The sequence below is a fragment of the Crinia signifera genome, chromosome 3, assembly GCF_055691185.1.
Source record: "Crinia signifera chromosome 3, ASM5569118v1, whole genome shotgun sequence".
Lineage (NCBI taxonomy): Eukaryota > Metazoa > Chordata > Amphibia > Anura > Myobatrachidae > Crinia > Crinia signifera.
In genome coordinates this window covers 317,051,017-317,076,921 of record NC_139219.1, presented here as the reverse complement: position 1 = coordinate 317,076,921, position 25,905 = coordinate 317,051,017, and the positions used below count along the sequence as shown (strand labels likewise).

General features: G+C 45.4%; 1 protein-coding gene across 1 annotated transcript in view; it reads right to left on the bottom strand.

Annotated features, from left to right (window-relative positions):
• The window catches only part of LOC146064814 (cytochrome P450 2C5-like), a 44,132-nt gene that overhangs the window by 5,667 nt on the left and 12,560 nt on the right, over positions 1-25,905 (bottom strand). Inside the window, exons 3-8 of the mRNA XM_083178709.1 lie at positions 23,125-23,287; positions 17,529-17,678; positions 12,309-12,469; positions 11,741-11,917; positions 3,059-3,200; positions 2,797-2,981 (exon numbers count right to left, since the gene is read on the bottom strand). Coding sequence (XP_083034835.1) covers positions 2,797-2,981; positions 3,059-3,200; positions 11,741-11,917; positions 12,309-12,469; positions 17,529-17,678; positions 23,125-23,287 — 978 coding nt within the window. The remainder of the gene's footprint in view (positions 1-2,796; positions 2,982-3,058; positions 3,201-11,740; positions 11,918-12,308; positions 12,470-17,528; positions 17,679-23,124; positions 23,288-25,905) is intronic.

Sequence of the window (25,905 nt, the reverse complement as noted above, 5' to 3'; positions counted from 1 at the left end):
TGTCGACATCCTTCTTCATGTCGACGTCGCTGTCGGCGATGGCGTCCGGTGTCCGGGTCCAACGAAATCCATGGAGGAAGCTGTGGAAGGAAACCATACTCACCTGTCCCAGCGCGACGTAGTCCAGGTAAGTGTCTTGGCAAAAAAACAAACCGACACGCGAAACCAGCCGGACAGCAGGGAGCCGCACGGTGTTTGTGTACATCGTGCGGCTCCGCCTCCCGAATGCCGCTATTGGCCGCCTTGCGGCCTAGCGGCCAATCAGGAGCCGCTAGGCCGCAAGGCGGCCAATAGCAGCATTCGGGAGGCGGAGCCGCACGATGTACACAAACACCAGGGGGTTAATGTTTTGGCCGCGGGACCTTATATCATAAGTGTCCCCCGGCTGTGACATTACCCTGCTGGCTGGTTGTGCCTGGGGCTGGTTCTTAAAATACGGGGTACCCCTAGTCATTTTGTCCCCCGTATTTTGGGAACCAGCCCCAGAGCAGGAGCCTGGGGCTGGTTGTTAAAAATCTGGGAACCCCTATTTGTCGGGTTCCCTGATTTTTAATTACCGGCTCCAGGCTCCGTCAGCCTGGTGCTGGTTTTGGCTGTGGGGGGGACCCCACGCCGGTTTTTTTTTTTAATTTATTTAATTTTTCTATTTTTTTACACTGAAGCCTGCACGGATCTGACTGATCCGTGCAGGCTTAAAGCAAATACGACAGGGAAAGCAAGGTGTATTTTCCTGTCGTATTTGCATGCCTGTTTTACACCACTTAGCAGCCGTATTATCAGTACGGCTGCTTAGTACATCAGGAACCACCATTCTTTTGAATGGTGATTTCTGTCGTATTCTATCGATGGTGTAGACATTCGTATTTGTAAATACAAATACGAATGTTCCATCTTTAGGACTACGAATTGTTGTATTTTTGGGATTGTAAATCCCGAAAATACAAATTCGTAAAAAAAAGGTGTATTTCTCCCTACGAATACACCTTTTTTCTACGAATCCATTTTGGTAAATGTCCCCCGTAATGTTACCTTATATAAGAAATATAATCCTTTTTTACACAACGTTTTTTTATTTGAATTTATATAACAAATGTGAGTGACGGTGGCATTTTTTTGCGGATATTTTGCGCATCTCAGAGAGATGTCGGCACTGAAAGGGTTAATCGCCTATGATTACTACATTTTAGCTCTGCGTCTGACTGGTGTTAAACTGCAGAGTTTTACCTAATAGATCCCGTGCAACAATACAGTATATTGTGTCCTTAATATCAATTTAATTACAGAATACAGATTGATATTAATCACTACTGGGACAGGATAAAACGCTGCAACACCCTGCAGCAAAGGGGATTATCCCTGATATGAGATCTATTATAATCTCTTATAATACAGATATCGCAGGATTACAACCTAAGTAACTGCTTGATGCTAAAGTTACAATTATAAATGCAACAAACTCATTTCTTCTTTAGAACTTTCTATAAACTCCTGTAGTTTAGAGGATTATCCTGCTTATACTGTATGACAAAATATATCTGGTAATAGACAATCACTACCTTGCTAAGCAATAATAGTTTACAAAGAAGATTAGCAAATGTTACTAAGATTTAATAGGCGATACCTGTAATAGTATTAGAGACAGGGAGCAGATGCAGTATTTTATTATCTTCACAATAACACTAATTCACTATTGCACAGAGACAGAACTACCATTGGTTCAGTACAATGGGCCCCCTGAGGAGTAAGGGGTCACTGCTGCCCCTGTCACCCTCTTCCTGTCACTCACTGCTGTTCCCTGTCACATTCTGCCTCTCCCTGTCACCCTCTGCCTCTCCCTGCCACCCCCTGCCTCTCCCCGTCACCCTCTGCCTCTCCCCATCACCATCTGCCTCTCCCTGTCACCTTCTGCCTCTCCCTGTCACCTTCTGCCTCTCCCTGTCACCTTCTGCCTCTCCATGTCACTCTCTGTCTCTCCCTGTCGCCCTCTGCATCTCCCTGTCACCATCTGCCTTCCCCTGCCTCTACCAGTCACCCTCTGCCTTTCTCTCTCTATCACTAAATGCCTCTCCCGTTCACTCAGCCTCTCCCATTCACACAGCCTCTCCCGGTCACACGCTGCCTCTCTGTCACTCACAACTGTGTTGCATATTGTGAACTTGGGTTTTGGCGGAAGAGGGGGGCCTAAATTATATTTTTGCACCTGGGCTCACCCCCCACAAGTTCCATCACTGGCACTATACATGTATAGTTTTTGTCACATATTTCATTGACTACATTTTTTATGAGCTTGTTATCAAAGTTTTAGGCTTTATTTGTAATGGATCTCTATACAACACAGGGCCTGATTCAGAGATGTTAGTGGGTCTGCGCATGTACTGGACATAATATGCATGTGTGCAGAAGTCCTGCATGATCACCCGCAGACTCCCCCCAGGGACCGTTCTGCAAAACGTGAATGTGTCACCCTCAATTTATAGGCGTGATGAGCCCAAGGTTATGTGTCTTTGGTTCACATCCCCTCGCATGGTTGGGGGAGGGGTTGTATTTTTGGCAGGGCAGCAGAGCGGGCTACCTGGGACTCAGTCAGCTGCGAAGCCAACCAGAATCAGTGCTTCTTTGTTTAAAAGTCTTTAGTAGAAGGCTGTGACATGGTAAAGAAAGAGGAGTGTTAGGACCTGTACTGTTTTTTTAATGGACAAATCTCCCCTTGTCCACTTCTCTACTATTTACATGACTTGATACATCTCCCCCTAATATCCCAGAAGATAGCAGCACACAATAATATGTGATCCTTACCTTTGGGATAAAATACCCTCGGAAAGTGACGTCCTGAGTAACACAATGCGGCAGATTATTCGGAAGTATATTTCCATATCTCTGAATCTCGTGTACTACGGCGTCAGTATAGGGCATGTCCTTACGGTGAGCCGCCAGGGGCTCCGCCGACCCGATAACGTTATCAATCTCATTTTGAACTTTTCCTGTTTGTAAAATAAAAGTTGAGGAACACATAACACAAAAATACCTAATCAATTGGAAATGCAAAACGTTCTCTTACGTTGGATTTCTGGATATTTCATCATCAACAGAAGACCCCATCTCAGAGTGTTCGAGGTGGTCTCCATGCCGGCAGCAAAGAGGTCCGTCACTAGAACTGTTAGGTTTTTATTGGTGAAATATAATTCAGGACTTGGTTTCTCCTATAGGGCATAAAAAAGATAGAATTTATTTTATATTAGAAAGAAAGCAAATAAAAATATTAAAACCAAAAGTTTTTTGTTTTTTCGTGCACATAATTAACATATTTATGTGGGGATGACAGGTGCTTGGCGTAAATGTAGAGTCATATTATTAATGCCCTCTCTGCAAATGATGGGTGGAATTCATTGCATACTTGCCTACTTTTAAAAACTAGTTTCAGGGAGATTACCAAGGGTGTCTAGTTCCATATATGGAGAGATTGTGAAAAGAGCACCTAGATGCGTGGCTGCTACACCTGAGAGGAATCATTTATAATGATTTATATCCAAATGTATATGAGCCCCAAAGCAGTTAGTAAGATCTACTATACTTGGTAAAGTGCTGGGGAATGTGGGCTAGGAGAAATGTGGGAGATTGCTAGATTAATGAGGGAGAGAGGGAGATTGCTAGACTAATGAGGGAGAGAGGGTGATTGCTGTTATTTCAGGGAGTCTCCTGCAGAATGCAGAAGGGGAGGTAACTATGATGTAACAGTGTAATGTGGGCTAGGTGAAATGAGGGAGATTGCTAGACTAATGAGGGAGATAGGGAGATTGCTGTTATTTCAGGGAGTCTCCTGCAAAATGCAGGAGGGGAGGTAACTATGTTGTAACAGTGTAATGTGGGCTAGGTGACATGAGGGAGATTGCTGCTATGTCAGGGAGTCTCCTGCAGAATGCAGGAGGGTAGGCAACTGTGATTCATTGTCCTCAATTATCATCCTCATTGAAGGTAAAAAAAAAATGATTTCACTATGGGTACCGAAATTGTGGAGAAGGTTGGTCATAAGACAGTAACTCACCTATACAATTACATCTGTATCTGTAGAAAAAAGAGTAAATAAAGCAAAAGATGGGGGGGGGGGGGTAATTTATGCCCACTACAGTATGTCCCCCATGAGTCCTCTCTTTCTACATAGTTTCTTCATAAAGGCAAAGGACAGTTAGAATGAACCACCAAGTCCATAAATGTAAGTCACCTACAGTATCATTATGGACCAGCTTTGACCCAATGGATCTAAAAGATAACTGCTGAAATTGTCTGAATGTTGTGTCCCACCACCTGTGATCTGGGGGTTATTCTGGTTCATACACTCGCATGCGAACTCGCATTTGAGTGCAATGTTTTTTTATCTGCGCGGGTGTGAGTGGCCACCACTGCGGGCGGGGGGCACGGAGCAGCGGCGGTTAGTCGCGCCCATGGGAATCACACAGTGATGTGGGTGCCGGGGGCAGGCAGCTGACATCACCAGATGTCAGCTGCCTGCCATTTTCCCCTTAGGAATACATGCAAAGCTAAGACACCTGAGACACCTGTCTTAGTTGCACATCATTCGATGGTCAGCGAGCATCGAATGATGTGGGTTTTTCCCCATAGGCTGCGAATGGATGTTCATGCTAAACATCCATTTGCAGACGTGGGAATTTGCCCTGCGAAGAGAGGTGGCTGCATATGCGAACGGCGGGCGGGCGAAAAATTACCCCTCTTGACCCTTCCACAACCAAGATTCTAATACGGTGTATAGACAAACTAGGCCCCGTCTTTGCAACAATAGTTCAATGCTCTTTACAGACCTTAAATTTTCCTAAAACCCGAAAGAAAACCCTAAAGACCCCTACTTAAAAAAACTAATTTAGATCGTGATGACTGCATGACCAATTACAGAGCGGTATCGAACCTTCCTTTTCTAGAGAAAGTTATTGAGAGAGCGGTTGAAAATCAACCAGCAACCCGCCTGACAACCCATGATATTTATGATCCATTCCAATAAGGATTCAGGAGAAGACATAGCACCGAAACAGTCCTGGAATTTGTACTAAATGATCTTCTGATGGTCACAAAGAGTTTTGTCTGAAGTATTCTCATTATTACCCGAGCTACTACCATGTGGTGTCCCACAGGGTTCTCTACTTCCTCCCATGCTTTTTGCAGTGTACATGAACCCAAAAACAACCCTAAATGGCTGTCTAGCTGAGCTCCAGGAGTGGTTGATCACTTTTTTCATTACCATTTTCGTGGACTCCAAATGGGAAAGATAAAGTGGGAGCAGCGCGAGGCACCTGGCCCGAAGCATTGCCAGCAAAACAAACAACATGTGGGGACGTAGTACACTAATTTGAGGTCCATTTGTTGCATTCTACAAATGACACGAAAAAAACCCATGAAAAAACTCATGTCAACATTTCCACTTCCGTGCTGACCTTCTGCTTGTGTCATCCTTGAGCATTTTGACCTAATTTCTGTTGACTATATCCACACCCATACATTCTGCCCTAACGCTTGTATTTCTGAGTGATCACCAGAAATAAACTACTACAAAACAGATGGAAGAAGATCATTCCAAAGATGGCTTCCAATAATTCATGGCCACCCATTTGAGAGATTGAGAGAGGGGTCGTCCGCTATGCAATGTGGCTCCTTAGCAACTTTTTCCTGGTGATCATCTGTGGATAGTAGACAATATTACCCTGCACTGTAGAAAAATGATGGCTTCCATAGCTATGGAGAGAATGTTGGCCCAAAGACTTGTGGGACACTTTTGTTTGAGAAGGTAAGTCCACCTTTTTAATGATTTTTTTTACCCTAATAGCTGCTTAACACCAGGCCATGACTAAAACTACACAAATGGAGGTAGATCCCCAATCTCCCCCATCTTGTGTTATATAAACAAATGTTACCTCATTTATTACAGGTAGGTTGTCTAGTTTTACAAAAATGGTAGGCCTTAACAGGATGAGGCTGTTAAGAGACAGAAGAAGATGAGGTCCCCCTTCCCCAATGCAAACTATGCAGGAAGAGACGTCTACAGTGGCCGACCCACCTCCCCCATAGCACCTGGTCATTGCGGAATTTACCCATGCCCCCATGGCCCCACCACAGGCCTCTGGTCCTGATTGACTCATGACATACTCTGCTCATTGGCAGGGGTTCTGCTCATTGGCAGGGGTTCTGCTCATTGGCAGGGGTTTAATTGCCCCATCTGCCGCTGCCGTGGGCCTATCATGCATGTCGTCATTAAAAATGTCACTCCAAAAATGGCGACTGCCTCCCTTAGCATCTTTATCAAATGCCCCCTCTAAGGTGGTAGACATTTTTAGAGGGACATTTTGAATGGAGGTAGGCGTAATGGAACTATCACTGCAGACAAGTGTATGTACTATAGGTCCCAATTGTGATGTGGTAGTAGTCCGCACAAAACCCCAAAAACCACACCCACAAAAGGCCTCCAAGCCACCATGGGGTCTGAGGGGGTTATTGCTATGCTGCTTGGTCTGCCTGTTGCTGCAGCTGCCTCTCTCCCCAGCCCAGTACACACAGCGTGTCTTCATCAGTGCGGGAAGTGCCAAGTGCCAATGCAGGCTGGGAGCGGGGTACATAGGCCCATCCAACAGGGGTGTATGGTTCCTCCCTCATAGCGTCCCTAGATGCATATGCCCTTTGTTGCTACTTATTGTATACTGTGTGTTGTGAAATCTCTATGTACAGTAGTTCACACTATGGGTTCTGTAATAACTAGGGATGTGCAAGTTCGGATTGGGGGAATCCAGACACCCCCAATCCGAACTTGCAGTCTGTGACTGTTCGGGAATTCCATTCCTCGCGAGGTCCGGACCCTTTAAAGGGGTGGACGGCCGGACACCATCTTCACTCCAGTCTAGGAGATTGAAGAGGCAAAGCGTCCTGGCCTCTTGCCTGATGTTAGTGCAGATGGTATTTTTGCTTATTAGCCCAGATTCAACGACCACTTCTTACTTATTAGATTGCTGGTGACCAGACTGCATGGGGCTCCACAGTACGCGTTTCTCCGTCATGGAAAGGTAAGTCAGCAGCTTCCTCAGATCAAGGATTCTGAGGAAGCTACTGACTTACCTTTCCAAGGCAGGGAAACGTGTACTGTGAAGCCCCAAGCAGTCTGGTCACCAGCAATCTAATAAGTAAGAAGCGGTCTCTGAATCTGGGCTAATAAGCAAAAATACCATCTGGACACTCAGCACCTGGAGCGCTCCCCCACAGCAGAGGGTTCAAGTATCCAGAGGAGACCCATATAGAGGCGTAACTAGTTATTCGAAGGCCCCATACTGTAGCAAAAGTTTGTAAGGGCCCCCTATTTAGCAACTTATAATGATAAATGTATGTATAACATATTACTTAGACAGTAAAGATGGACCCCCTTCAGCTCTGGGCCCCATAGCAGCTGCACCCCTTGCACCTATGGTAGTTACACCCTTGCATATACTTTTAACTGGGACTGGTAACTATACCCATATTGCCTCATTCCAAAGAAACGTCTAAAATCGAAGCCATATAAGCCTCACCAGAGACATTATAACACTGCCTCGTACTATTGCCTCAAAGGATTTTTATTTTATGTTATACAGTAGGAGCAAGTTTCATCTTTGCTCCTTTGTCAATACAATACGTATTGCAGCTGAGAACAATAGAATAGCCATGGCTAGCCATGGCCAAAGGAGCAAAGATGAAGCTTGCTCCTACTGTATGTTGTATGACTTGTTTGTTAAATTTTATGCATTGCTGTGAATATGAAAGTTGTTTGTTTTTTCAAATAAAATATGCGAATATAGTATACTAAGGAGTACAGCTGCGCTTTCTAGGTGCCAATTTTTAATTGTCAGGCAGTAGAGAGTTTGGACATCTGGTCCAGACTAAAGGACCTGCCAACGATTGCTGACGTGTCTACTGTGGCTGCATTGGATGCTGTCAGCATTAACCCCTTCATGACAGAGCCAGTTTGTGCCTTCATGACAGAGCCCTTTTTTTCAAATCTGACATGTCTCACTTAAGTGGGGATAACTTTTTTTTGCTTTTACTTATCCCAGTGATTTTGAGATTGTTTTCTCGTGACACATTGTACTTCAAGTTAGTGGTAAATTTGGGTCGATACAGTCTGTGTTTTTGTGTGAAAAATACCAAAATATCGTGAAAAAATGGAAAATTTAGCAATATGCAAAATGTCACATTTTCTGCTTGTGAGACAAATAATCATACCACTCAAAATAGTTAATAACTAACAAAGACCATATGTCTACTTTATGTTGCAATCATTATTTCAACTTCCTTTTAATTTTTTTGGACACTAGGAGGCTTCAAATATGACTAGCAAATTCTCAAATTTTCAAGAAAATTTCAAACACTGATTTTTTTAGGGACCAGTTCAGTTCTGATGTGACTTTGAGGGACTTGTATGTGAGACACCCCCATAAATGATGCCATTTCAAAAACTGCACCCCTCACAGTATTCAAAACAGCATTTTGGAAGTTTGTTAACCCTTTAGGTGTTTCACAGGAATTAAAACAAAGTGTAGGTGAAATTTCAAAATTTCATTTTTTTTTCGGATTTTCAATTTTAATACATTTTTCTAAGGAACACAGTACATTTTACTAGAGAAATGTGACTAAAAATTGATTCCCCCAATTCTTTGGTTTTCATAAATATCCTATATGTGGCCCTAGTGTGCACGGTGACCAAACCACAGGCTTCATAATAGAAGGAGCACCTACTTGATTTTGGAGACTCCTTTTTATGAGATTATTTTTTAGGCACCATGTAGGTTTCTAGGCACCATAAGATGCTAAAAGTTAGGAACCCCCCCACAAGTGACCCCATTTTGCAAACTACACCCCTCAGGGAATTCATCTAGGGGTATAGTGTACATTTCAAACCCCCAGGGGTTTCACCAATTGTGGTACAACTGGGCAGTGAAAATGAAAAAAAATAATTTTTCATTTTCACAGCTCAGTTGTATCAAAATTGGTGAAACCCCGGGGGGTTTGAAATGTACTCTATACCCCTAGATGAATTCCCTGAGGGGTGTAGTTTGCAAAATGGGGTCACTTGTGGGGGGGTTCCACTGTATGGGTGTTTCGGGGGTCATTCAACCAGAATCTGTGCTGCAAAATCCAAAAATCACTCCTTCCCTTCTGAGTCCTGCCATGCACCCAACTGGTATTTTTTGGTCACATGTGAGGCATTGCCGTACCCGGGAGAAATTGGGGCACAGATTTTGGGGTGCTTTGTCTCCTTCATTCCTTGTGAAAATGAAAAATTTTGAGCCAGATCTGCATTTTTGTGTAAAAAAATTTAATTTTTTACACAAAAATGCAGTTCTGGCTCAAAATTTTTAATTTTCACAAGGAATGAAGGAGACAAAGCACCCCAAAATCTGTGCCCCAATTTCTCCCGGGTACGGCAATGCCTCACATGTGACCAAAAAATACCAGTTGGGTGCATGGCAGGACTCAGAAGGGAAGGAGTGATTTTTGGTGGTGGAATGAATGGCGGGTGCTATGTCGCATTAGCAAGACCCCCGAAGCACCAATACAGTGGAACCCCCCCACAAGTGACCCCATTTTGGTCACCAGCTTTGGGAGGGGGGCTGGCGCTGCGGCTGGCGGGGGGGTGGGAGGGGTGCTGGCGCTGCGGCAGCCGGGTGGGTGGGAGGGAGGGGGGCTGCCGGGTGGGAGGGGGGGGGGCTGGCGATCGTTGGTGATCGGTGCGGTATACGCACACACACACACACACACACACACACACATATATATATATATATATATATATATATATATATGTGTGTATATATATATATATATATATACATATATATACATATATATACACACACATATATATATATATATATATATATATGTGTGTGTATATATATATATATATATACACACATTTGCACATTTTTTAATTTTAATTTATTTTTAACTTTTCCAGCAGCAGCATGATGCTGCTGCTGCTGCTGCTGCTGCGGGGGGGAGGGGGGAGTAGGGGAGCGCAGCGTGCGCTCCGGACGTAGCGGTGGAGCCGCTGGAGCTGCTGCTGCTGCCGGGTGAGTGCCCGGCGGGTGGGAGGGGGGTGCTGCCGCTCGGTGGTGATCGGTGCTGCACCGATCACCACCGTTTTCTGTGTTACCGAGCGGCTTAGCCGCCGGTAACACAGGAAACGCTGTGATTGACTGTTCAGATTTGAACAGCCAATCACAGCGATCGCCGACCGGGGGGGGCACCCCTGCCCCCCCTGGGCGACGAGGGGGGATGTCTGCTGTCAGGGACAGCAGACATCTCCTAACTGTCACCGCGTCTATAGACGCAGTGACAGTTAGAATCCATGACGTACATGTACGTCAAATGTCGGGAAGTACTTCCCGACCATGACGTACATGTACGTCAAATGTCGTGAAGGGGTTAAAAAAATGGTGGAGGATTACTTTGGTGACAGCATCCAAGCAGACATGTCAGGCAGTCCGTACATGTACTGGCAGGAAAAAAAGGCAGTTTGGAAACTCTTGTACAAACTGGCTCTATCTTACCTGAGTTGTCACCCCTCAAGTGTGTACTCCGAAAGAGTTTTTAGTGCAGCCGGGAACCTGGTCAGTGAGCGGCGTAGGAGGTTGCTTCCTCAAAATGTGGAGAAGATGATGTCCTTTAAAATGAACTTTCAATTCTTCAACAAAGACCAGCAATTTCCTCCAGAGACTGAAGAGAGGCCTATGATTGTGGAGTCCAGTGGGGATGAATTGATAATCTGTGAGGATGAGGATGTACGTACTGAAGGGGGTGAGGAATCGGAAGGTAAGGATGAGGATGACATCTTGCCTCTGTAGAGCCAGTTTGTACTGGGAGAGATGATTTTGTTCTTTTTCTGTGGGGGCCCAAACAAATCAATCATTTCAGCCACAGTCATGTGGCAGACCCTGTCGGTGAAATGATTGGTTTCTTAAAGACAGTGTGCATGTCCTATTTACGCAACATAAGGGTGGGCGAGAGGGCCCGGGTGGGTGTGCATCACTGAAAATAACACATCACGGCAGAGCCAGTAAGTCAGGGCCAGATTAAGGTGGTGGTGGTGGTGGTGGGGGGGGCACAGGGGGTCCCAGTACTCCTGGGCCCCCTCTTTCTAGGGGCCCCTGTTTGTTTGTTTTTTAGTTAAAGGTTTTGTGCATGGGAGTGGGGTAGTGCTGCAGCTTCGCCTATCTGCCAATGTGACAATGATTAATAGTGCTGAGCATCGGCAGCCAAGGCACACTGACTGCACAAGTGCATTACTGGGAGTTGACTAAGTTCCATGAGACTTTGCACAAGAGGTCAGAGTCTGAGAGGCTTGTGCTGAGCTCTGATTGGTGGAGCTCAACATATGCTTCTCAGGCCCATGGGGGACAGCAGCAGCAGCGCCCTTGTCATGGGAGGGTTTTCAATTAGAGGCAGCACTGAGCCTGTCAGGGCTCCTACAGAGTAAGGTACAGAGGGACAAACACAGGATTTTCATGTGGTACTTAATATATATTTATGTTTGTATATTCCCCATTGCAGTTACCCATTGACCAAGTTTATACTGCCTTTCCTCTGTGTTTTTTATAGTGTAATATTCTCCCGTGCAGTTTGCAGCCAGTAATGACAAGTGGGAGGGAGCCCCCTGTCTAAAGTGATCCCGGGCCCCCAGAAGGCTTAATCCCTGCAGTAAGTGCCACATTACCTCCTGCTGCTTCACCAGGAATGCGTCAATAAGATTCCTCTGGTCATTAACATCCAGTTGTGTCTTATAGCTGGTGAAAGTCTCTCTAATAAACTTGTGCAACTCATTTAGGTTTTCATTCACTCTTTTCTGAACTCCAGGAAACCAGCTCATCACAGAGGGGAATGCGTTGTACACCTTACAGAGAAATAAATAGATTTTTAATACAGTACATAGATACACAGTGTAGTAGGTCTTAAAAATCACTTTAAAATAGAGATGCGTGGTTCTTTGAGTGAGGAGGAGCTGCCACAAGGGTATTATTGTATCATGTTGATGTGGATGAGACAGGGCTAGGGTATCATGTAATTTACATTATAAACTGTTATAAAAAAACTGCCCTTCCCACAGGTCCAATTGATGACACACCCCTGCAGTAGCTCCACCCACAATATCAACAGCTACAACCTCAGGGGAGGGTCAGTCTGGGGCTACATGATTTCTAATGGCAGCCCTGGCCTCAGTCCTTGCATACTCGTCCACATTTCCAACTGCGAATCAGGCCCAAATATACATCTTTGTTGCTTACCATGGCCATCGGGCTACCAACTAAATGGATATTTTCATTGATAATTTTCAACAGTTTCACGAGTGTTGGATCCTCATATTCAAACCGATGGCTCAGTATTATGGAAACAATTACATTGGCAACAGCCGCGTTTATAATCATGGTATTCTCAAACGGTTTGCCTGCAATTACAGAGATAGGACATTTTAAGAGCATTAATACTGTAGATCAGCTGAAAGGGTAAATATATTTTAATTTATTTTTATGCGTTAACTAATATTTGCCCAAGAAATTCATATTCAAATTCTAACTACTGTAGATGCCCATGGAATCTAGGACAGGTATAGGGTAAATAAGCAAATGATATATGTTCTTGTTACTAGGACGTTAAAATGACGGCAATGTCAGCGCTGGTGTTACTCCATCTGCACCACTTGAATTCCTCCCATAGAGATGAGGAGCAACATTAGCCTTTTATTATATAGGATTATAATTATATAAGGATTTATTCTTTATAATATATAATGTATATTATAGAAAATGTATTATATAAGGATAATGTATTATATAAGGATTTTATTATATATGATTATTTTTGTTCCCATCACTCCAAAGAGACAACACTTACTAAAGTAGGATTCACTCAAGAGCAACTGGAGACACTGTTACCCTAAGGACATCATTGCACTGACTGTTTGCTCAGCCTATTTCCTGGATATTTATAGGAAGTGAGTGCAGCGGATTGGTTGTTGCAGGGTGATGTCAGAATGACTTTAACAGGATTGGCTGAGAAGCATCAGGTGGGTAAAACCAATATGGCTGCACCCATGCTGGGAATTGGAGGGCATTTTTTCATGCATGTGGAACCGGCCTGAGGCCTGCAATTTGTCTGGGGATGAACGTACTGGAGAATGCTGTCAGAGAGACTGCAGGCCATGCCAGCAGCACCAGCCAGGATGGTAATGCGAGAGCAGTCAGTCACATGCAGCTGGCGCATTTGACACTAGGCCCATGAGGCACGGGCCTAGGGGCGGCATCTACTACGGGCGGCAGCTGCTGGACCTAGTCTATCGATCACCCCACTTAGCAGCACCGCGGATCAAAGCTAAAAAGTCAGCGGGAGGGCTGCTACTTGTGTGACTCGCGGAGGGTAACACGAGTTGCTGTCGCCAGGATAACATGAAGGGAGTCAGTTTGGTTGTGCCCACTGGGTGTGTGCGGAGACCGATTGCTGCTTGTCATCTTGCACGGCATGGGTTCCCGAGCCTCAGGCTGATTTTTGTCTTCATGGGCGGCATTAAGAAAATTATGGAGCAACAAATTCCTGGAATGTATGTGCTGTCCCTGAAGTTTGGGCGAACGGTCATTAAGGTGGGTGAGGCGTGTGCAGAGAAACCTGTTGTGTAGGAGGCTGTATGGGTCACACTGCTGTTACATGTAGACGTACAGAGCAGTAACTGCGCAAATCCTTATAGCCACAATGCAGTAACAGGACACATAGCTGCTTCTAGAACACCTTATGCAGTAAAACACAGGGATTTTTGAATGTGGAGTATCTTGCTACTTCCCAGCCTGTTCGTTTATTGGCCTGAACTTTTTTTGTGTCATTTTTGTCAAACAATGGAATAGACAGGGGTTTCCTAAATTTTGCGGTAGATGTAAGAAGGGTCGTTATCATGGCCGTATTTGCCACTAGGCCCGTGAGGCACAGACCTAGGGGCAGCACCTACTATTGGCGACAGCTGCTGGACCTGGCCGTTCACCTCACTTTGCAGCGCTGCGGACCAATGTGGTCAGTGCATTTTGCCCAAAAACAAAAATGACCACAGGAGGGCTGCTGCGTATACACGGCTGCATACAGATCCTCCCATGGTTCTTTGTAGATCATGAGTCAAGGGGCCAAGGGGCCAAGCGGTGACGGACACTGACAAATTTTCAAACACTTAATGTATGTGTGTCACCACAGCCGCCGACACCTCAGAGTGTTGGGCACCAGGATGGCAGGCCTGACAATCTCTATATATAGGGGGGCGGACAAAAAAGTTGTGCCTAGGGGCGGCCTGACCTCTAAATGCTCGGGAACATCACACCAGATTATAAACTGCTCAGGAACATCCTTGCAGCTTATATAATGCTCAGGAACATCACACCGGCTCATATACTGCTCGGAAAGATCATACCAGCTTATATACTCCTCGGGAACATCACAACTGCTCAAATACTGCTCGGGAACATCACACCGGCTTCTATACTAATCAGGAACATGATACTGGTTTATATACTGCTCATCACACTTGCTTATATAATAATCAGGAACATCATACTGGTTTATATACTGCTCGGGAACATCACACAGGCTTATATATTGCTCGGGAACATCACACAGGCTCATATACTGCTTGGGAACATCACACTGGTTTATATACTGCTCAGGAACATCACACTGGTTTATATAAAGCTCAGGAACATCACACTGGCTCATACTGTATACTGCTCGGGAACATCACACTGGCTCATATAGTGCTCGGGAACATCACATCGGCTTATATACTGCTCGGGAACATCACACTGGCTCATATAGCGCTCGGGAACATCACATCGGCTTATATACTGCTCGGGAACATCACACTGGCTCATATACTGCTCGGTAACATCACACTGGCTCATATAGTGCTCAGGAACATCACACTGGCTCATATAGTACTCGGGAACATCACACCGGCTCATATAGTGCTCGGGAACATCACACCGGCTCATATACTGCTCTGGAACATAACACTGGCTTATATACTGCTCAGAAACATCACACTGGCTCATATACTGCTCAGAAACATCACACCGGCTCATATACTGCTCAGAAACATCACATTGGCTTATATAATGCTCAGGAACATCACACCGGCTTTTATACTAATCAGGAACATCATACTGGCTTATATACTGCTCGGGAACATCACACAGGCTTATATACTGCTCAGGAACATCACACCAGCTCATATACTGCTCGGAAAGATCATACCAGCTTATATACTGCTCGGGAACATCACAACTGCTCAAATACTGCTCGGGAACATCACACCGGCTTCTATACTAATCAGGAACATGATACTGGTTTATATACTGCTCATCACACTTGCTTATATAATAATCAGGAACATCATACTGGTTTATATACTACTCGGGAACATCACACAGGCTTATATATTGCTCGGGAACATCACACAGGCTCATATACTGCTTGGGAACATCACACTGGTTTATATACTGCTCAGGAACATCACACTGGTTTATATAAAGCTCAGGAACATCACACTGGCTCATACTGTATACTGCTCGGGAACATCACACTGGCTCATATAGTGCTCGGGAACATCACATCGGCTTATATACTGCTCGGGAACATCACACTGGCTCATATAGCGCTCGGGAACATCACATCGGCTTATATACTGCTCGGGAACATCACACTGGCTCATATACTGCTCGGTAACATCACACTGGCTCATATAGTGCTCAGGAACATCACACTGGCTCATATAGTACTCGGGAACATCACACCAGCTCATATAGTGCTCGGGAACATCACACCGGCTCATATACTGCTCTGGAACATAACACTGGCTTATATACTGCTCAGAAACATCACACTGGCTCATATACTGCTCAGAAACATCACACCGGCTCATATACTGCTCAGAAACATCACATTGGCTTATATAATGCTCAGGAACATCACACCGGCTTTTATACTAATCAGGAACATCATACTGGCTTATATACTGCTCGGGAACATCACACAGGCTTATATACTGCTCAGGAACATCACACCGGCTCATATACTGCTCGGAAAGATCATACCAGCTTATATACTGCTCGGGAACATCACAACTGCTCAAATACTGCTCGGGAACATCACACCGGCTTCTATACTAATCAGGAACATGATACTGGTTTATATACTGCTCATCACACTTGCTTATATAATAATCAGGAACATCATACTGGTTTATATACTGCTCGGGAACATCACACAGGCTTATATATTGCTCGGGAACATCACACAGGCTCATATACTGCTTGGGAACATCACACTGGTTTATATACTGCTCAGGAACATCACACTGGTTTATATAAAGCTCAGGAACATCACACTGGCTCATACTGTATACTGCTCGGGAACATCACACTGGCTCATATAGTGCTCGGGAACATCACATCGGCTTATATACTGCTCGGGAACATCACACTGGCTCATATAGCGCTCGGGAACATCACATCGGCTTATATACTGCTCGGGAACATCACACTGGCTCATATACTGCTCGGTAACATCACACTGGCTCATATAGTGCTCAGGAACATCACACTGGCTCATATAGTACTCGGGAACATCACACCGGCTCATATAGTGCTCGGGAACATCACACCGGCTCATATACTGCTCGGGAACATAACACTGGCTTATATACTGCTCAGAAACATCACACTGGCTCATATACTGCTCAGAAACATCACACCGGCTCATATACTGCTCAGAAACATCACATCGGCTTATATAATGCTCAGGAACATCACACCGGCTTTTATACTAATCAGGAACATCATACTGGCTTATATACTGCTCGGGAACATCACACAGGCTTATATACTGCTCAGGAACATCACACCGGCTTATATACAGCTCGGGAACATCACACTGGTTTATATACTACTCGGGAACATCACACTGGTTTATATACTGCTCGGGAACATCACACTGGCTCATATACTGCTCGGGAACATCACACTGGCTCATATACTGCTCGGGAACATAACACTGGTTTATATACTGCTCGGGAACATCACACCGGCTCATATACTGCTCGGGAACATAACACCGGCTTATATACTGCTCAGAAACATCACACTGGCTCATATACTGCTCAGAAACATCACACCGGCTTATATACTGCTCGGAAACATCACATCGGCTTATATACTGCTCGGGAACATCACACAGGCTTATATACTGCTCAGGAACATCACACCGGCTTATATACTGCTCAGGAACATCACACCGGCTTCTATACTAATCAGGAACATCATACTGGCTTATATACTGCTCGGGAACATCACACAGGCTCATATATTGCTTGGGAACATCACACCAGCTAATTCAACTTATTGCTTTAGAACAACAAAAGCTAAAGGTGCACACAAGTACTGGAGAGGGTGCAAAAGTAAAATAAAGCAGCCACTGACCTTTGTAGGATTTTATCTTTTCCACCAAACAACAACTTTCTTCACTGATTCTGTTTTCAATGGTGTGTTTCCCCATCCCGAAATCTCGTAGCGTGGAAAGAGTGAACCGTCTCATCACTCTCCAGTTTTCATTATTAGACAGTATAACTCCTGAGTGGAAAAAATGAACATTCTTAGATAGTTAAAGTTACATACCACGCATCATAGCAAGACACTGATGATACAAATGTCACATGTGGTTGGATTAGAGTTACAAAAAACTTAAATAAACATACAAACAAACAAGTAAACTGGGTTAATTTTGTGCCTAGACCTGTTTATGCCAACATCAATAACACATGATAAAACCTAACAAATCTTCAACATCCATTTTCTTTTGTCACAAAAGAGAAATTGAAGACTTTGGACCAGATGTAATTGTCATAGCTCATTTCAAGGATCCACATCTTCAGGATCTAGATCAGTGTTCTTTTAATGAATTATAATAAACTTGTCCTTTTCCTATTAAATGTGGCACATAGGATACAATAGTCTAATACAGCGGCAGTTGGAGAGGTGGGGCTACAGCACAGTCCAAAATTTAAATAGAGGAGCTGCACCAACTGCCAGTGGGTCCCACCCAATGAGGTGTGGAAGCCTTAGGAATGTCAGTTGGTGTGACTCCTCTGTTTGACTTTTAGAATGTGCTGTAGCCCCCCTTCTGGATCAGCCACTGCTACAACACCATCTTTGTAATACACAAAAGACACAATAAGACATTTGTAATACTTAACAAGGAGAAAATGCCAGGTGACATTTTTAAGGTCCCACTACTTCATTGTCCTGGCTACATTTCCCCAATACCTTCAACCTCAGAAATGTTAATACAAGTCGGGTATCCCTTATCCGGATATCCCATATCCGAAATATTCAGAAAACCGCAGGTTTCAGATTATTGTGTTTTTTTGTTTTGTTTTGGCCCCCCCGTACCTCCTTTTATACTTACCTCATCCCCCTGATGTCCACTGCGGCCATCAGACTCCTCTTCAGCAGCATCCCTGGTACCAAGGATGCATTGCGTGGGCACGCCGGTGACCGGCACACCCACACAATGCATAGTTGAGATCGGGCATACCGCTGGAGAGGAATCTCAAGGCCGCCGCGGATGCCAGGGGACACTGTGAAAGTCGGGGTACCGCTAGGGGACCAGGTAAGTATGGGAAAAAAAATCAGAAATCCGCAATAATCCCTGATGCAAAATGCTCATGGTCCCGAGCATTACGGATAAAGGATACTATATCTGTATTTTTAATAAGTAAATTAAAAGAGTTGTTGATTAACTTTTCTGCAATCCGAGTATAAAAACATATCTTTCTATGTCAAATATAGACTAATGGGGATATCCAATAAGCAGCGGTAGTTTACCCTTCCTACTATCCTATTAGTCCAAATGCCAGCTGCTTTATCCCCCCATTTCTGGCACTTATAGGGTATTATCAGGGGCGTAGCTAGTGTAAGGCAGCCCCCCCTCCCGCTTGGGGGAGCAGGAGCTGAGTGGGCGCCGGCACGGAAGTTCATACAACAGCAGCAGCACAATCAATGTCTGCTCTGTGAGGGCTGCCAGACAGCGTGATAGATCTTCCTAAGGTGAGCTGCCGTCCTGCTGGCTAGCAGTGCAATAGCCAGCAGGACGGCAGCTCACCTTAGGAAGATCAATCACGCTGGCATTGCAGACAGTGCAGAACCAGTTGATGGGGCCCGCTGCCGTCCACACCGCATACCTCTGTTTCCATCCGTTAAAAAAAAAAAAAAGTTTGGCAATGGCAGAGGGGGCACGCGTGACAGGACATAACTGCGGCACTGTAACTTCCAGCTGTCACTGCCGCCGGAGCTTCAGATTCATCAGTGCGGGCTGTGACGTCCAAGCTGTGTGATCAGATGCTAACCGCAGCAGCCTGCTGTCACCGGCCCGGCCACCTATCCCTGCAAGCGAGAGCCTGGAGACCGTCACCGAGAGGAGGATCCTGCAGGAGGTAAGATGCCGGGCAGGGGGGGTGTCAGGTGAATGAGGGCTCCTTGATTCATTGGGGGATCGGATTTCCTACTTTGTCTCTCTGCTCTACTCCCACCCCGGCCTGACCTGGGTCCTGCACACCCACTGCATGCAGCCCTCCCACATCCCAGTGCCCTGGGCAAGCAGCTTCCTCACTTCCATTGCCAGTATTTTCTGTGTGTATTTTCAGAGTTATAATGCTGGCTACTGTGCTTTACCTGGTCAGCACAGTGCTGTGTGTACTGTAGGCTCTGGACTGCCCTGTGCCAGCGGCCACCCACAGTTGTGCCCCTTCCATGCTGCTGCTGCTGTATGAGGGCACTGCCAGCCGCAGCAGTGCCCCTTCCATTGTGCTGCTGTATGAGGGTAGTGCCACTTCCATGCTGCCAATGTATAAGAGAAACTGCTGTCCACAGTAGTGCCGCTTCCATTCTGTTGCTGTGGCACTGACAACCACAGTATTTTCAGTTCCATGTTTCCGCTGCACGAGGGCACTGCCAGTCACAGTAGTGCCTCTTCCATGCTACCACTGCATGAGGGCACTGCCAGTCACAGTAGTGCCTCTTCTATGCTACCACTGCATGAGGGCACTGCCAGTCACAGTAGTGCCTCTTCCATGCTACCACTGCATGAGGGCACTGCCAGTCACAGTAGTGCCTCTTCCATGTTGCCACTGTATGAGCGCACCGCCAGGCACAATGGTGCCACTTTTATGCTGCTGTATGGGGCAGTGGTGCTTTGGCCATACGTTCTGTTACCCACCACATCTGCCCTGTAGACAAGACTCACAAACCACATCTGTTTGACAGACATTATATATACAGACACACAATGTGTGTGTGTGTATATATGTGTGTGTGTGTGTGTGTGTGTGTGTGTACAGTATGTATGTATGTATGTGTGTATATATATATATATATATATATATATATATATACACACACACACCATACACGTGGGGGCGGGGGGCGCCACAACCTTTTTTGGCTGGGGGGAGCAAAATTTATAGTTACGCCACTGGGTATTATGTTTTGCTTGCCTCAGGCACACAAAGCGTAATCCCAGATAAGCAACCGCCGGAGCCGCAGTAACATATAGAATCGGGACCTTATCCCGGATCCTCTAATTCAAGGGTCCTCAAACTATTTTGCTCTGGGACCCCATCAGACAATAAAAATGACAGGACCCCAGCAAGTTACTGCAGAAGGTCATCACATCACATGTGTAGTCAGCAGACAGCACACACATGGCAGCATTGTGGAGGCACAAAATGATGGGAGGAGTCTAATATACCATAACCCATGACATCACATGTGTAGTCAGCAGACAGCACATACATGGCAGCATTGTGGAGGCACAGAGTGATGGGAGGAGTCTGATATACCATAACCCATCACATCACATGTGTAGTCAGCAGACAGCACATACATGGCAGCATTGTGGAGGCACAAAATGATGGGAGGAGTCTAATATAACAGACAATTCAACAGATGTTTCAGACTCCTTGAATCACTGACTGAGATAAGAAAAGTCATCAGCCTGATGGTCAGCAACATGGAGTCGTGACCCCATGCTGAGAAGGTCGAGACCCACATTGGTGGTCAGAGCTAGTTTGATACCCCCCCAATATGTGTTATGTACCATAAGTAATATGGTGCTGTTCTGTCACAGTTGCCTTAATGATTTAGGTGCTCATGTATCAATGAGTGATAAAACTCATTGTGAGTGATAAAACTTGATGCATATGATACTGTATATGGTGCTCCAGCCAATCTGCTCACAACTTCCAAGTGTTTGAAAAATGACAGTTGGGGGCTGATTGGCTGGATCACAATTTATCATATGCAATGAGTTTTATCATTCACGACGAGTTTTGTCACTCATTGATTAATGCATTACCCTATAGGTTTCCCGGAAGCTGACACTTTGATGTGGAATAGGTTAACCCTTTAAGTGCCACCATCTCTGCGAGAGATGTCCAAAACATCCGCTTAAAATGCCCGTGTCACTCACATTTGTTATATAAATTCAAATAAAAAAGGGTTGTGTTAAAAAAGATTATATTTCCTATATAAGGTGAACATTACCGGTCACTACAATGATTAAAAACGTTTGCTTGGCAATTTTGACACCTATTTTGCCAAATTCCCTTGGGACTCAAAGGGTTTACCAAGTAGCTGCCTTGGGAACATCATCCCTTTCACCTGTAGACCTGGTAAGGACAATATACTGTGTGCAGCTGGAGCGTAGGTGTGGTCCCTCCTGAAAAAAAAAGGATGGAGCTGCGGGCAGAGAGGCGGAGCTTCAGACAAAGGGGACGGTGCCAAACATTGCAACCACCGTTTTTATCTCATCCTTGCCATAGCATCTATCCAGAGACATGTATCCACCTGCAGATAAGAGCTGCTCCCCCAACAGTCCCCCATCCACGGGACACTGGGAGCTGCTGGAGAGATAGCGGTACAGTCTACAATCAGTGGGACTGTCCCACTATAATCGGATTAGTTGGGAGGGATGGCTGTCAAGCGCAACGGAATATGCTGCGCTATGTAAGAAACTGTAAATAAATAAATAATCGGGTTCCGTGTCTATAAGAAGTCTAACTGAAATGAGTTGTACATGAAGTGAATCTTACATAACCGCAGCCTCAGGTCACGTGACACATCCTCACGGTTTAAGAGCGTGAAACAAGGAAACTGCAGTAATTGCACAATACTAATCTCATCTAATTACAGATAACTAGTCAAGCTAAAATATGCTACTGAACCAACTCCCTTGTTTTCATATTAATTGTTGCTGGAGTTTTATGTTCTGAGTTTTTGTTTTTTTTCTTGAACTGTTAAATAATATTAGAGATATATTCAATCCTGGAGACAGGTACGGAAACAGTTTGCCCCTGCAACTTATTTACCTACCCTTCCGGAATGGCTGTGAGGGTCCCGAAAATCTGGTCCCCCTCCCAGCCCCCCTGGAAGGGTGGGCAAGCCTTCCACATTTAGCAGTGCGCCACATCAGCCCCCCCACACCTCCTAACTCTGCCGGTCAAATACCGGCATCTGCGGCTCTTTGGGGAGGGGGCGGGGTTAAAATGACACAAATCACATAACGTCTCATCTTCATTGGTATTCTCATCTTACTAAATACACCCATATGAACTTGCAATCAGTTGCTGTTTGCCCTGGCTTCTAAAGACCCCAAGCATGACAGCCTAATCTCTACAGCATTCAGTACCGAGGGTGGGGGAGTGGTGAATGTGGGGTGGCCTTAGGTGGGGGAGGGTGTCCGTTGGTGATGTGGGTGTGGCAGTGTGAGTGTGCTGCAGGTGGTGCTTACTTACTTACACTGCTTTATCACTTGCAAGTCTCTGAGTGATGCTTTTGGGGAAGGGTGATCTCGGCAAGTGTCATGTGCTGATAGCATATTAGCCCTGATCTGTCACTCTATGACTCTGCCCAGCGTTATACACACAGTCACAGAGTGACAGATCTGGGCTATTATATAGGATATATATATATATATAAATATACACACACACATACACACACACAGAGCAATAATGATTACCATGTCCTTCAGCTATCTCTTCAAAAAGTGGTACTTTTGCCCGTCCTGAGAACTCCTCTGCGTGGTTTACCAGGGCATCTTTCACGGTCTCATACCCGGTCAGGACGACCACTTTCTCCTCTCCTAGCTGCACACTGTACACTGAGCCGTACTTCTCAGACAGCTGCAAAACAATATAAGAACATATATTTATTCATGGAATCTCCATGTACATCATCTCTGTGTCATGGTTACTATACAGTACACACATAAACCTAGGCTTTGTAATTCCAGGACCAGTGATCCTACCATATGAGCCCAAGAAGGTGCTGCTTAGTTAGGCTTCTGTTCAAGATGATGAAACCACAACAAATAGGGGTCACACTACAGTATATCGATGACTAGACTTTTTCTTCATGACCTTCTTCTTGGTGGTGCCTCCACCTGAGCTGTTCTCAAGCTTCCAAAGAAAGGTGGGTTCAGCAGGTAGAGTGGAGCTTGTTCTCTCCCTCACCAAATAAGATATCACGCAGGATATTTATTTAGAAAGACAATACCCCAATAAGGGTATGAGGTTATTTCAATAAAGGACATTATTATGTTGTATTTACTAGGGATGTGCACCAACCACTGTTGGTGTTTTGGTTCTAATTACCTTCAGGTTTTGGGTTCTAATGGGTTTTGCCAAAACACACCCTAAACGTTTTGTGTTTGGATTTTTCGATTTTGGGTTCTGATTTTTTTCTAAAAAAAGCATAAAAACTGCTAAAATCGCAGGATTTTGGTTGTTTTTTTTGCTCCTACACTATTATTAATCTCAATAGCGTTCATTTCCACTCATTTCCAGTCTATTCTGAACACCTCACACCTCACAATATTGTTTTTATGCCAATAGGTTGCACGGAAGTAGTTGGATAACTATGATAAGCGACACAAGTGGGCGGCACAAACACTAGACTGATACGGCACACAGCATCACCCCTGGACTAATACAGCACACTTAATAGCACCCCTGGACTGACACAGCACACTTAATAGCACCCCTGGACTGACATGGCACACTTAGCATCACCCCTGGACTAATACAGCACACTTGGCAGCTCCCCATGAATTATACGGCAGACTTGGCTCACCCCAGGAATTATTTGGCAAACTTGGCTCACCCCTGGACTGATACAGCACAGCTAGCATCACCCCTGGACTAATACAGCACACTTGGCAGCACCCCCAGACTTGGCTTACCCCAGCAGTAGCGCACGCAGGGGGGTTTCTGAGTACCCAGAACCCCCCCAGGAGTCTAAGGACCCTGAAAGGTGAGGGTCCCCTCTTTCCATGGGTATAAGAATTTTAAAAATCGGCCCTTGTGAACCGGAGATATCTGACTTCAAAGCAGTGGTCCCCATCCAAGCCTGTTAATTGCTATTCCCAATCAGATATTTCAGGTTCTGTCTGACTTGGAGTTTTGCTCAGGGTATATTCCAAAAGCTGGGACTCTCCCCCTTTGATGGACTCTAGTAGCTTGTCTCTACTAAAATCTAAGAAATATTTCTGGGAACTGGAGATATCTGCAGTCAAGCAAGCTGTCCTCCCACCAGAAAATTATGAATAATAAGCCCACTCCAGTATACACCCCTCCTCTGCATCTGTATGTATATTAAACATCCTGTACAATCCTGGAAGTTATGTATCAGGGCCCCTTCATTCAGCCCAATGCCCCCTTCTCCCACCCATCTCCCACCATCTGTGCAGTATAGGGGTAATTCGTGGAAATTACTGAAATTACTCAGCCCTACATGCTGAGCGGTTGATATAAAACCCCCTACCACCCGAGGAACATCAAAGATTGAGGATCGGTAGGGGCCCCAATACATTGCTATGCCCAGGGGTCTACACTGCTGTTATATATATAAGGTGAGGGTCACAAGGTGGCACACATCCGCAGTGGCTTTGTTGAGTGGTGCTATGGCACATAAGGGATAAATAGAGACACTTGCCTCCCTCCAGCCGAGGGAAGAAACGAGCCAGCACACACAGGTAGTGAAAAACGAAAGAACTGTATTAGGATATACGCTACATATTACAGCTGGTGGCAGGGCAGCCGAGAGGGGGGGGGGAGCGGGTACTAATTACCCGGGCCCAGGCTTCCTGGAGGGGCCCCGCAGGGGCCCTGGTCTGACCCCTCCCTTCCCCCTCCATCCCTCCCAGGTAGCAAAAGCAGCACACAAAAGCAGGCTCAGCATGAGTGTCTCACTGACAGCGTGAGAGGTCATGCTCAGCCTGCTGTCAGCACAGCACATGCTGTAGGTTTGTGTTGCTGCTGAGATTACAGTTTTTAGAGTTTTCTTTCACCCTCCTCTAAACATTTTGGGGGCGTGGCCTAAGTGCGGGATGTGCCCACACTGAGGCCACGCCCCCAAAATTTTACCGGGGCCCGGTATTCCTCTCGGCTGCCCTGGCTGGTGGTAAACAGCGGCTGACCCAACAGCCGTTTTAACTGGCAGCCAGCCAGTCTTCAGATGCAGCCAGCCAGCCAGATGAAGACTGGCTGGCTGCCAGTTGAAACGGCTGTTGGGTCAGCCGCTGTTTACCACTAGCTGTAATATGTAACGTATATCCTAATACAGTTCTTTCGTTTTTCACTACCTGTGTGTGCTGGCTCGTTTCTTCCCTCGGCTGGAGGGAGGCAAGTGTCTCTATATATATATATATATATGTGTGTGTGTGTGTACATATACCTTATATACTCAAGTATAAGTCGACCCGAATATAAGCCGAGGCATCTAATTTTACAAAAAAAAAACT